This window comes from Odocoileus virginianus, chromosome 4, assembly GCF_023699985.2.
Source record: "Odocoileus virginianus isolate 20LAN1187 ecotype Illinois chromosome 4, Ovbor_1.2, whole genome shotgun sequence".
Lineage (NCBI taxonomy): Eukaryota > Metazoa > Chordata > Mammalia > Artiodactyla > Cervidae > Odocoileus > Odocoileus virginianus.
Genome location: NC_069677.1, coordinates 63,150,620 through 63,163,956, shown reverse-complemented (window position 1 = coordinate 63,163,956; position 13,337 = coordinate 63,150,620). Strand labels below are relative to the sequence as shown.

Genomic DNA, 13,337 nt, shown 5'->3' with positions numbered 1-13,337 from the left:
GCTGGAGAGGGTGTGGAGAAAAGGGAACCCTCTTGCACTGTTGGTGGGAATGCAAACTAGTACAGCCACTATGGAGAATAGTGTGGAGATTCCTTAAAAAACTGGAAATAGAACTGCCATATGACCTAGCAATCCCACTTCTGGGCATACACACTGAGGAAACCAGATCTGAAAGAGACACGTGCACCCTAATGTTCATCGCAGCACTGTTTATAATAGCCAGGACATGGAAGCAACCTAGATGCCCATCAGCAGACGAATGGATAAGGAAGCTGTGGTACCTATACACCATGGAATATTACTCAGCTGTTAAAAAGAATTCATTTGAATCAGTTCTAATGAGATGGATGAAACTGGAGCCCATTATACAGAGTGAAGTAAGCCAGAAAGATAAAGACCATTACAGTATACTAACACATATATATGGAATTTAGAATGATGGTAATGATAACCCTATATACACACAGAAAAAGAGACACAGAAGTACAGACACAGAAGTACAGAACTTTTGAACTCTGTGGGAGAAGGTGAGGGTGGGATGTTTCAAAAGAACAGCATGTATATTATCTATAGTGAAACAGATCACCAGCCCAGGTGGGATGCATGAGACAAGTGCTCGGGCCTGGTGCACTGGGACGATCCAGAGGAATCGGGTGGAGAGGGAGGTAGGAGGGGGGATCGGGATGGAGAATACATGTAACTCCATGGCTGATCCATGTCAATGTATGACAAAACCCACTGAAATGTTGTGAAGTAATTAGCCTCCAACTAATTTAAAAAAAAAAGTAAAAAAAAAAAATTGAAGTATAATTGATTTGCAATACTATGTCAGTTTGTGTATAGCACAATGATTCAGTTATACATACATATATATTCACTTTTGGATTATTTTCCATTATAGGTTGTTACAAGGTATTGAATATTATTCCCTGTATACTGTATGTAGTTCCTTGCTATAGAATAGGTCCTTGTTGTTTATTGTATATGTAGTAGTGTGTATCTGTTCATCCCAAATTCCTAATTTATCCCTCCCCACCACCTTTCCCCTTTGGTAATTGTAAGTTTGTTTTCTCTGTTTTACATACAGAGTCATTTATATTAGTTTTTAGATGCTTCATATAAGTGATGTAATGTCTGTCTTTCTCTGACTTATTTTACTTAGTATGATAATTTGTATATCCTAAAATGTGAACCTCTTACTTTCAGAAAAATGAAACTCAAGTCTTAATTTTAAAAAAGAGGTCTGAATTCTAGCCTTTTACTAATTTGAACCTATTTGAAATTCTTTAATTATCAGTTTTCATGTACAAAATCAAATGTTCATTGATGCTGAAATTTTTTGCAAGTTGAAATATCATCATTCTGTAGATGGAAAATTTCCCCATTTTCATTGCACATAGTTATTTCCGAATGAAGGAACAGCTCAGAATCATTGAGAATTTGAAAATGATTCTCCTTCCTAGAAATAGGTCAAATATTCAAGGGAAAAGTGATGAAAATATAATTCCTTTCTAGTAGTTATAGCAATCTGTAATAAAGACATTCACTGAAAAGATTTTTAGAATGTAATACTAACTTTGAGGCAGATAGCTTAATTCCAAAATAAAATTAATAATCCATAATTATAAGAGATGAAGATAAATATAAAAATGATGAATACAAAAATCTGCTCATTAGACTGAAAGATTAACTTGACCTACAATTTGGGAATTTCAACTACATTCCTAGACAGAGGCCTGAATGCACAGTAGCAATAATAACTACTGCATCATTTATGCAGGATTAATAATACACTTCCACTGGTGATTATGATTTATAATGCAATACATATTTTATAGAGGTTCAATCATGCATTTTCCAAAGAAATTATGCATTCTTGACACTAGAATCCAAAGTTCACTAATGTTCTCGTAGCATGGGTCTCTAAGACCCATGGCAACATGGCCATGCTCTTAGAATAATTAGAAATATAATTCATTTGAATGTCAAAGAAGAATAAACTTTATGTATGAGTTTCTAGAAATATATGAAAATTATAAGAACTATTCAATTTCCAATACTTTCTATCCCCAAATCTTGGAAAAAGGAATTTACATAATAAAGAATAAAATAGTATATATATTAAGATATGCAAAATAGCAGACAAGGAGAGTTAGAATACACATCAAACTTTAGAAAGGCACTCATTTTAGAATCTGGTTGTTAGGATTCCTTAGATTTCAGAGATTTTAGGTTTACATTTCTACTGATTTTGTCCAATTTAAGATTACTTTTGTAAAGTGGATGTGGTGCAACTGCCAATTACTATACCAAAATTTCTTTTTTTTTTTTTCCACGCAAACCTTCACGTTTATTAATAGAGGTTATACACATTTTTTAAAAAGAACATAAAAACAGTGATGTAATATTTTCTAAGTATATACTGATAATACAGTAATGGGTCTTATTAAGTTAGATGCATTTCAGTATAAACAGAATGAATAAACAGTGACAGTATATCTTCACTAAATTAGAGAAAATGAATACAGTAACTAATAAAAACAATGTTAACTTTTACTTACTTTACAATACATATTTTTATGTAAATTATTCAATGGAATTTGGAAACAGTTTTTTTAAATAGGTAAGCACTTGTCTTACAGTTTTCTTTTTGTTTGTTTAAAATGCCAACATTTTTTCATAAGGAAAAAAGATATATATCAACATTATTTTTAATTATTTTGCTAAATACACGAGAATATTCTGTACTTGATACTCATCATAGGGTTAAAAAATGGCTTTTAAAGCCATTTCATTAACTCTTAACAAAAGTGAATGTAAAAAATGGAGACTATTTGCCTAGATTTCAAAGTCAATTCCATTTCTTCTGCCATTTCTGACATAATTAATGCTTTTTTAAAAATCTGATTTGAGTATGTACTGAACAAAACATTTGTAAATAGTGTCTAATTAAGTCAGACTGAAGGACTTACTTTTTTTTTGAAGGACTTACTTTATCCTTAGTTGATGTTTTAGTTTATTTTTTCAATCTCTTTTATGTATAACTTTGCTTTCATGTTGATATGTAGACTGATGATTATATTATATACAGAATTTATAATTATCTTGCTTGAATAACACTGTAATAAAAATTTTCATATTCTGTTACTGAAGGACCTATTTTTAAAAACATGCTTCTTGTAATATATTATGTTTTCCTCTCAAGTTATAACCACAGGAAGCAGTAACCCAAATGTTCAAAGTCCTTCACCCGCCAGGCTTGATTATGTGGAACTTGCTTGGTGACATCTGGCTAAAAGCACTTCTTTACATACTGATGCATTTCTTTAACACTTGCCGCACCCCACGTGTCGGTCCACTTTGTTATTCTCGAGAGTAGGTTTCCGTCTGACTCAACTGTGTTTGCCCAGCACCCATGCGTGCCTAGAGCACACGATGACTGTCCATGTTTGCTACATAGCTGGTTCCAGCTGACAGTGATCCTTGCAGCCTAACTGCCGAAAGCAAACATGCTTTCTTTTTCCATTCTTAACAGAGGCAGAGAAGTCTTTTACATTCATTGTCTCTTGGGATGGCACATCCTACTCCATCAACTTCTCATAAACATGATAAGCTCACGGCCAATCCTTGAGGGAATCCCAGCAGAAGACAGCAAACATGTGGCCCGGTCTTGTGTCTACCGCCTGGAGCCCTTCAACTGGGGGACGGGGGCAGGGCGCTTTGAAAGCCAACCTCAGGTCACTAGTGGGACTTCTGTTCATTCTCAGTTCACACATGTGGCGTGTAAAGCAGCAAAAATGCTACCCGCATCATCTGTTTTCATCCACTTTAATAATTTCAAGAATTCAAACTTTGATCTATTTAACAAGAAAAACAAAAGAACTTTCTCTACACACAGCTAGTACTAAGTCTCATCCCTCAACAATTTAAACATTGCTGTTAAACAATTTAAAAATACATTTATTTGCAAAAGCTGTGCAAGTCCAAACTGTAGAATCCCTCACTACTGATGGGCTTCCTCAGATGTTCCGACCTAAACTTTGCATGTTAAATCAGAAAATCAGAATTTATTTCCATAGTCTCTGGTGAAAAAAGAGAGGGTTTCAAAGTGCCTATTCTATACTGTACTGCAAATGATATAAGTAAGTGTATAAATTCACACTATACATCTATAATAAGTCATGTAAATATATGAAAACAGAGACGTCTAGTTCTTGTGGTAACACTGGCAATACTCTCTTGGAATAATGTTTTTTATTCCTGTTACTTTTGTCTGTAACTAACAAATATACAAGCTTTCATAGGGAGACATGTAAATCACACGTTTGTTGTTTTGGATGGTAAAGGAAATACTTTTTTTTTTTGTCAGGGATGAAGTCGAATCCTCAGGTGATTTGCTTTTCTAACATTTTCCTTTTAACTCACTGTCGGTCCCTCTTCCTAAGTTAAGAGCTTTTTGTATAGGCTGCTACTCAGGTTAGTGGAGGAGGTGTCCAGTTTACTTGGCATCAGCTGCCCGCTGCTGTTACAGCTGCTGGGATCTGCACTTTCTTTGCGGCGTAAGATCGCCGAGAGGTGCCTCTGGCACTCGGAGGAGGCATAGTAGTATATCAAGGGGTCAATGCAACAGCTTATGCTGCTGACACAGACACACAGGAGGTAGGCGAAGTAGGCAGCCTCTGTCACGGAATCCGGGGAAAGGAAGGCGTAGTGGAGAAGCAGAAGGACGTTTGTGGGTCCGAAGCAAAGGATGAAGACGCAGAAGACCGCCGCGGACAGGAGCAAAGCCCGGGACTTCTTGTTCTGGTTGGCAACCGTGGAGGAGCTGAGGCTTCGGATGATGGCCACGTAGCAGACCGTGGACAGGCCCAGCGGCAGGAAGAAGAAGACGGCGGCGAAGGCGGAGAAGTAGAAGGAGTAGTAGCCCTCCAGCTGTGTCTGGCTGAGCACGTCGTGACAGGTGGTGATGTTGAGCCCCGGCACGCGGGCGGCCTGCTCCTGCAGCAGCAGCGGCAGCACGCCCGCGACGGCCGCGGCCCAGACGGCCAGGCAGACGAGGGAGGCGCGCCCCAGGGTCCGCCAGGAGAGCGCCTGGATGGGGTACACCACGGCCAGGAAGCGGTCGACGCTGATGGCCGTCATGAGCATGACGGAGGCGTACATGTTCCCGTAGAAGGCCGCCGTGACGAAGCGGCACAGGGCCGACCCGAACCTCCAGTCGCTCCCGGAGAAGTAGTAGCTGATCTTGAACGGGAGCACGCACGCGAAGAGCACGTCTGCCACGGCCAGGTGCAGCATGTATACCACGGCCGGCTTCTTGACCTTCATCTTCAGGACGAACACCAGCACGGCCACGATGTTCAGGGGGAGGCTGACGAGGAACACGCCCGTGTAGACCGAGGGGACAAAGACCGTCAGCCAGGCGCTGGTCAGATATCCCGAGGCAGCACTGGAGATAAACGGAAGGGATGGCTTTTGAGGAGGGCTGCTTCTGTTGCCTGAGCTTAATCTCTCTTCTGCGAATTCACCTTCACTCGAGTCCCCGTCATCCGGCAGTGGGATTGGTTCATATCCGTCATCGTGATTCCTGAGAAAGAAAGACCGGGGACCCAGAGTACCGTTTGTTGCTTCTGACTCTGTTCCGGGGCCTCGGGTGCGGGCCGACACCAGGGGGCTGCACAGACCGAGCCCCGTGGCCCAGAGCAGCAGCCACCGCGGCCCCATTGTCCCGGGGCTCCGCGCGCTCGGGGGGGCCGGGGCGGCGCGGCTCGGGGAGGCTGGCCCGCGGCCCAGAGGCTCGGGCAGCACGCGCGGAGTCTAGAGAGCGGCCGCGCGGGCAGACAGAGCGCTCGCCTCTCACTATACCAAAATTTCTCAGTAAAGTACAGAAAATGGTGGTCAAATGCACTCTCGATTCATGGTTTTGAGCTTCTCCATTCAACTTCTATTTACTCTCCTACTGTAACAAGCTAGATGGGAAGACAGGAAATTGCAAGTCTACTGTCATATCTATCTTGCTCTTTCATTTTAAAATGTATTAAAACATTTATTCAAAATATGATATTAATATTTATTTTTAAAGAAAACTTTTATTGGCATATAGTTGCTTTATAATGTGTTATTTTCTGCTATACAGTAAATAAGCCATATGTACACACGTGTCCCTTCTTATTTTGGATTTTCTCTCCATTTAGGTCACCACAGAGTACAAAGTACCATTTGCAGAGATGTGGATAGACCTAGAGTCTGTCATACAGAGTGAAGTAAGTCAGAAGGAGGAAAACAAATATTATAAATTAACACACGTATGTGGAATCTAGAAAAATGATACAGGTGAACCCATTTGCAAAGCAGAAATAGAGACATGACTGTATAATACATAACTCAATTGGGGAGTTTCTCACTGAGATTTTTGGGGTGATAGTGGAAAGGGGATTTGGATACTGAAAAGAAAAAAAAAAGTTTAGCGAGTATCCACATAATTCCTCCACTCTTGTGGGTGCCTGACAACCCTCTTTCCTTAGAACTAACCAGCCTAACATGCACAGTTATTCTGTATACCACCAGTGTCACGGTATTCCACTTTGCTGGGAAGGAACGATGTTATGAGGTAAAGATTTGTATACATGAATAAATGACAGGTAATGCCTTGGTCACGTGTTTGGAAAATTGGAAGTGGCATAACTGGAGAAGTAGTGACAGGATATTCTGGAAGAAACCGTATAGATGAATCTCTCAAGCTAAGTCCCCAAATGCTGATGTATATCCCCATTACAAAAGAAATTTGTAAAAATCAGGTTGATAAGATGTACACTCTGATTTTCAGTCAGCCATTTGCCACTGCTATCCTGATGTTCATTTATTGAGCTCATAAAGAAAATGGTCATATTTGTGTGATGGACATGGAGTCCATCTTGGGACTCAAGAGCATCTCCTTCTCATGAAGGGTGATGTGACTGTTCTTACTGAGGGCCCAATTTGCAAGAAAGCAGCTACTAACCTGGAGCTTTAATTTGACTTTATATCTCTATGACCATCCAACCATATGGTAGAAAGCTGATTACCCTTGGAACTGTTTACAGATTATTCCCACTGGGATAAATGTCTGTTCTGAATTTGCATGGCTTTCTATTCAAAATATGGCTCTATTTACTGATGAAATTTCTTATACCTTGTCACAGTATCCCTTATTTTATTATTTCTGACCAAAGAATTGGATTTAAGGTAAAGAAGTTTCACTGAAATCATAAAATAGTTGAACTGGCCATTGCAGGCTCACTAAGGATTCCGTTTGACACACATCATCTTATGAAACTTAGAGTTTCCCTAACATCAGAATATATGGATTAAATAATCAAGAGAAGTAAGTGAAGGGGGTTGACATTTGTTTTCTGACTCTATGTTGCCATTCAAATTTTAGTTTTGTTTCTACCTGGGGAATGTTTCCATTTGGAAGCATAGCAGTGGATTCAACGCTTTTGGAAGCTTGGATTACCATCTAGTAGTCATGCCTTTGTCATGCAACTGGGAATATTGTGAAAAATAGAATTATGACATTAATTGAGGTTATTGGCCCTGTTTATCTATAGGAAATAGGGCTTCTGCTGTACAGTGGTGCAAAGGGACAAATGGAAGGAACCTGGGAAGCTATTGGGGATATCAATTTGCTCTAGTATGACTAGAAGAAACAGTTAAGACTATTACAATCCAACACATGCAAGACCACCAACCACTCAGATCTCTCATACTGCAAATTTTGATTATACCACAGAACAAGTAATCTCCTCCAGCTGGGATACTGCTGATACCAGCTAAAAGCCAGAAGAACATATAATAGGTAATAGAGGAAGGAAGAAAAAAGCAGTCTCATGGCCAGTAGCAGAAATGATGGTATTAACCTTTACCATTATTTTCCTCCTTATATGTTACACATCTATGTTTATACTTTACATCAATATGTATTCTCATTTTTTCCCCATTATTCCACTATTTTATAAAGGGAGTTCTGTCATAATTGAGCTTCTCAGGTGGTGCAGTGGTAAAGAGTTGCCTGCCAATGCAAGAGCTGCAGGAGACTTGGGTTTGATTACTGGGTGGGGAAGATCTCCTGGAGGAGGAAAATGGCAATCCATTCCAGTATTCTTGCCTGGAAAATCCCATGGACAGAAGAGCCTGGTGGGCTATAGTCCTTGGGGTCACAAAGAGTTGGACACACACATACACATGTGGTAATTAGATATTCCATTTAGCTCCTATACTGTAGAACAGAGGTCACCAATCTCCAGAATCTAATGCTTGATGATCTAAGGTGGAGCTGATGTGATAATAAAATAAATAAAGTCCACAATAAATGTAACACACTTGAATCATTCTGAAAAATTGTCTTCCACAAAAATGGTCTCTGGTAACAAAAAGATTGGGAACTGCTACTGTAGAATATTGATATGGTATCATGAAGGAATTAGATTAGGTAAAGAACAAATGCCAGAAACAATCCCAACAGGCTTGGGTCTGAATGAATTTTTGTTGCTTCTCTAAGGGAATAGATGGATTTGTGTTATACACAGATATTGTTGGAAATGTACATATGACAGTTTGGGTGTATGAATATTGTATAGTCAGAGTAGACTGTAGTGGAATTTGTTTTTCATTGTCAGTATAGCATAATGTCCTCTTAAAAAACAGTATTCTTATTTCCTCTGGAATAATTAGTTATTTACTGAATTTAGTCTTGTAGGTATGCTTTAATTGCTCACATCCTCCCTTAGACAGGGGCGGAACATCACCTGAGATAAGTAAATTGGATACTGTCTTAAATTTTAGTCAATGAGACAAGACAACTGACTGTTTGGAAGTAGATTTTGCCCTGGTGGTGGTGTATTGACTAAATTGCTCATGTTACCATCAAACTTGTTCCCTGCATAATTTTCTCACTAGGCCTCCTACTTTCAAACTGTGTTGTGGGACTCCTATAACTTCTCTTTTGCTTAAGTTAGCCAGAGTATTTTTGTTGCTTGCAATTACTTATTGGCACAGAAGCAAAAGGTGTGGAGAGTTCAGACAAGCATACAAGATGCTGAATGGCATGTATGGTTTAAGGGTTATAGAAAAAAATAATGAACTGTAAGTAGCAGGAGACATTTAGGAGATTGCAGACCACACCTTCTCTTGGATTGTTTTGGATATTAGAAGGTACAGATTGTCCTCAAGAAGGATATAAGAGATTATGTGTGGTTAAGGTATCAGTGGACTAATTGAGGCATGGAAAATCCTGTGAGGAGTTCAGAGATAATTCCTACTGAGTGTGAGTGCAGGGAGAAATTAAAAAGCAGTCAATTTTGAGAGTTTTAGTAAGCTATTTAAATAATGATATTAAAGAAGTTTTTAAAAAATACCTGAAATTATTTTTTTAAAAACTCTCTTAATAATCTTACACTATAGTCTGTATGAAAATCAAAAGGGCAAGTATTGTAAAAATACAGTGAAAATATATGAAGAACCATACAAAAGCATGAATATTATTATGATTATTGTGACTATGATTGTTGTTTTTACTTAAATTGATTCATGTTGATTCATGAAATATTCTCTTTGAACCATTGCAAAAAAAATTTCCAGATGCTGTAAGTCAAAAATGATGCTGTAAGTCACTGGGCACAGTAGTTTAAATCCATCCTTCATTATTGAGGAGTTAAAAAATACAGCACTAGGAAAAAAATCTTTTGACTTTATGGTTTCTACATACATGAGTGAAAATGGAATGTGAATATATGCCTTTTAGAATGCTTTCCTTTTAAAAAATGCATTTTTAATAGCTTTTGCTTATTGACTCCTTAGGAAAAATCATAAATGCTATGGTATGATGGAAATATCAGTGAACTTGGAATAAAAAAACCTGGAATCAAAACTCAGGCTAACATCTGTATGAGTCCTCTCAGTCACAGTATTCTTCATTTTTTTAAGAGAGTAATAATCTCAACTCCCAGGGTTGCAGTGATTTTTAAATGAGCCATTTTAAATGAAAATATTTGTAAAACATAAAGAAGCATGTGAGCAATTACTATTAATAATTAATAGGCTTTTCAGTATATTTCAACTTGCTTTTCAGAAAAACAACCAAAGTAAGACAAGATTCATTCTTTCACCCCCAAAATATTTACTAAGTTGTTACTCTGTGTTTGGCAGTATTCTAGGTATTAAGGATAAAACAGTAAATGAGACAGGCAAGATTTCTTCTCTCATGCAACTTATCCTAATGATCAAATAGAAAATAAACAAGAATCAAATAAATGGAAGAAAAAAGATTCAGATGTGTGTGTGTGTGTGTGTGTGTGTGTTTGTTTGTTTGTTGGTCATATAGTAAAGCAAAATGATGTGAAATAGGGTTATTGGGAGAGGTAGCTTAGGTTGCATCTACTTAGAATGGCTATCAGAATTAAACAAGCGAGTCAACAGCAGAAATCAAGAATTTGTCCATGGACATATTCCAGTGGGAATGATAGGTAAGAACATGATGTTTTGACAGGTTTAGACTCAGATATAAGTTTGAGAGTTTTCAGCATCTGGAAGTTGTCTAAAGCCATTGCAAAGCATGAAATCATCTAATGAGGAAAATACATTACAAAAATTAGAAATGATTCCAAGTGAATTCTTGTTTTTAAAGATTGAGTACAGGAGAAGAAATCACAAAAGAAAGTAAAACTGAATGACCAGAGAGGTAACGGGAAAAAACCTCAAAGAGAATGAAATCATGGAACAAGAAAAGAAATTGTTTCTGGAAGGTATAAGTGATCAGCAATGGAAAATACTGTTAAGAGTGTGAATTGTCTGAGGAAAGAAATGTGTTCATTGACTTGACAATGTGGAGGATATTGTTGACTTTGAGAAATGCAACTGTATGGAGTGTTAGCTGTCTGAAGGATGAATGGAAATTGAAGAAAATCGGATTACTGGTGTCATTTGAGAGCTAAGTTTCTCAAGATGCTTAGGAGTTGGAGCCTGGAGCAAGTCATCTTGAGAAATAATTGAGACCCGAGGAAGTAAGGAACATGAATGGAAGGTAGTGTTGTTGAAAATTTGAGGAGCATTAAAAAGTATTGTGCCTGTTTTCATGCAGGAGGAAAAAGAACTCTTGGAAGATATAGGGGACTGAAAATCAAGTTACTACTCTGTGCCAGGTATGTGCAGATGTTGCATTTAATTCTTATAATCCAGTGAGATATGTTGGAATGTCACTTAGTTGATGTGAAAAATGAAAGGAATACATGCACAAAACTTAACAGATGATCCCAGTTCCCAATACTGTACAGTAATACATATTCCTCATTCTTCCCCTTTGAGAAAAGAATAATCATGGGCACATGAAAAGATTCAATAGATTCCAGTGAACATATCAGTCTCTGGGATCAATGAATGTGTTTTGATCTACAACAATTCTTGGATAGTGGTTAAGGGCATAAACTTTTTTTATTATTGTCCAGATTTAAAGCACTGTCATTTAATACATAGACAACTTGCATGAATGATTGTGTATTCACTTAGGCAATCAAGATTCATCCTTTTTTTTCCCTTGTAACAGAGAGCTTTCTCCCACAAAAGGGTCAGGATATATTTCTTTGCTTCTTGACTTTAAGTTCAGTCATGTGCCTTTAAGAATTGATGATGTGCCAGTTCCCAGCCTAAGTCTTCTGAATCCTTGCATATTTCTGCTTGTCTTCTTGCACTTTTTACTACCATCATTAAATGACTTGTATAGCCAGGCTCACTGGTCCCAGAAGGAAGAGGAGAATCACACAGAACAAAGTGTAACCACTTGTATAAGCCCATCTAGATCAGCCAAGCTCCATCTAGGACTCAGACCCTTAAGCAAACCAGCCAAGATGAGCCATATGTCTTCCAAATGCAACCAGCCAAGTTTAGCCTATGGCTTTGTAATGTTATTAAAGCTTTGTAAACCCCAGGATTCTTGTCTGTTGAATATGAATAATCTAAAGATATAATGTATGCAAAATGTATGAAACATCAGTTCAGTTCAGTTCAGTCACTCAGTCATGTCCTAGTCTTCATGAGCCCATGGACTGCAGCATGCCAGGCTTTCCTGTCCATCACTAACTCCCAGAATTTACTCAAACTAGTGTCCATAGAGTTGGTAATGCCATTCAACCATCTCGTCCTCCGTTGTCCCCCTTCTCCTCCTGCCTTCACTCTTTCCCAACATCAGGGTCTTTTCCAATGAGTCAGTTCTGCGCATCAGGTGACCAAAGTATTGGAGTTTCAGCTTCAGCATCAGTCCTTTCAGTGAATATTCAAGACTGATTTCCTTTAGGAAGGACTGGTTTGATCTCCTTGTAGCCCAAGGGACTCTTAAGAGTCTTCTCCAACACCACAGTTCAAAACCATCAATTCTTTGGTGCTCAACTTTCTTTATACTCCAACTCTCACATCCATACATGACTACTGGAAAAACCATAGCTGTGACTAGACAGACCTTTGTTGGCAAAGTAATGTCTCTGCATTATAATACACTATAATACATTATAATCTAGTTTTGTCATAGCTTTTCTTCCAAGGAGCAAGCACCTTTTAATTTCATGACTGCAATCACCATCTGCAGGGATTTTTGGAGCCCCCCCCCCCCCCCAATAAAGTCTGTCACTGTTTCCCCATCTATTTGCCATGAAGTGATGGGACCAGATGCCATGATCTTAGTTTTCTGAATGTTAAGTTTTAAGCCAACTTTTTCACTCTCCTCTTTCACTTTCATCAAGAGGCTCTTTAGTTCTTCTTCACTTTCTGCCATTAAGGGTGGTGTCATCTGCATATCTGAGGTTATTGATATTTCTCCCGGCAATCTTGATTCCAGCTTGTGCTTCCTAAGCCCAGAATTTTGCATGATGTACTCTGCATATATGTTAAAAAAGCAAGGTGACAATATACAGCCTTGACATACTCCTTTCCCAATCTGGAATCAGTCATTGTTCCATGTCCCATGTTCCATGTCCATTCTAACTGTTGCTTCCTATAGATTGCATATAGACTTGCATATAGATTTCTCAAGAGGCAGCTCAGGTAGATATACTCCTAAGTATTTTATTCTTTTTGTTGCAATGGTGAATGGTATTGTTTCCTTAATTTCTCTTTCTGTTTTCTCATTGTTAGTGTATAGGAATGCAAGAGATTTCTCTGTGTTAGTTTTATATCCTGCAACTTTACTATATTCGTTGATTAGCTCTAGTAATTTCCTGGTAGAGTCTTTAGGGTTTTCTATGTAGAGGATTGAGAGAGTCAGTTCCTAGGCAGGTTGATAAGAAGTCCAGGGGTCCCCAAGGAGAGAGAAG

General features: G+C 38.4%; 1 protein-coding gene across 1 annotated transcript; it reads right to left on the bottom strand.

The window, feature by feature from the left end:
- Positions 1 to 3,812: 3,812 nt before the first annotated feature.
- On the bottom strand, positions 3,813 to 5,851 carry LOC139034786 (proteinase-activated receptor 1-like). The gene has a single exon (XM_070466622.1). The coding sequence runs from the start codon at positions 5,722 to 5,724 to the stop codon at positions 4,441 to 4,443; it is 1,284 nt and encodes a 427-aa protein (XP_070322723.1). The 5' UTR covers positions 5,725 to 5,851; the 3' UTR covers positions 3,813 to 4,440.
- Between the last annotated feature and the right edge of the window lie 7,486 nt (positions 5,852 to 13,337).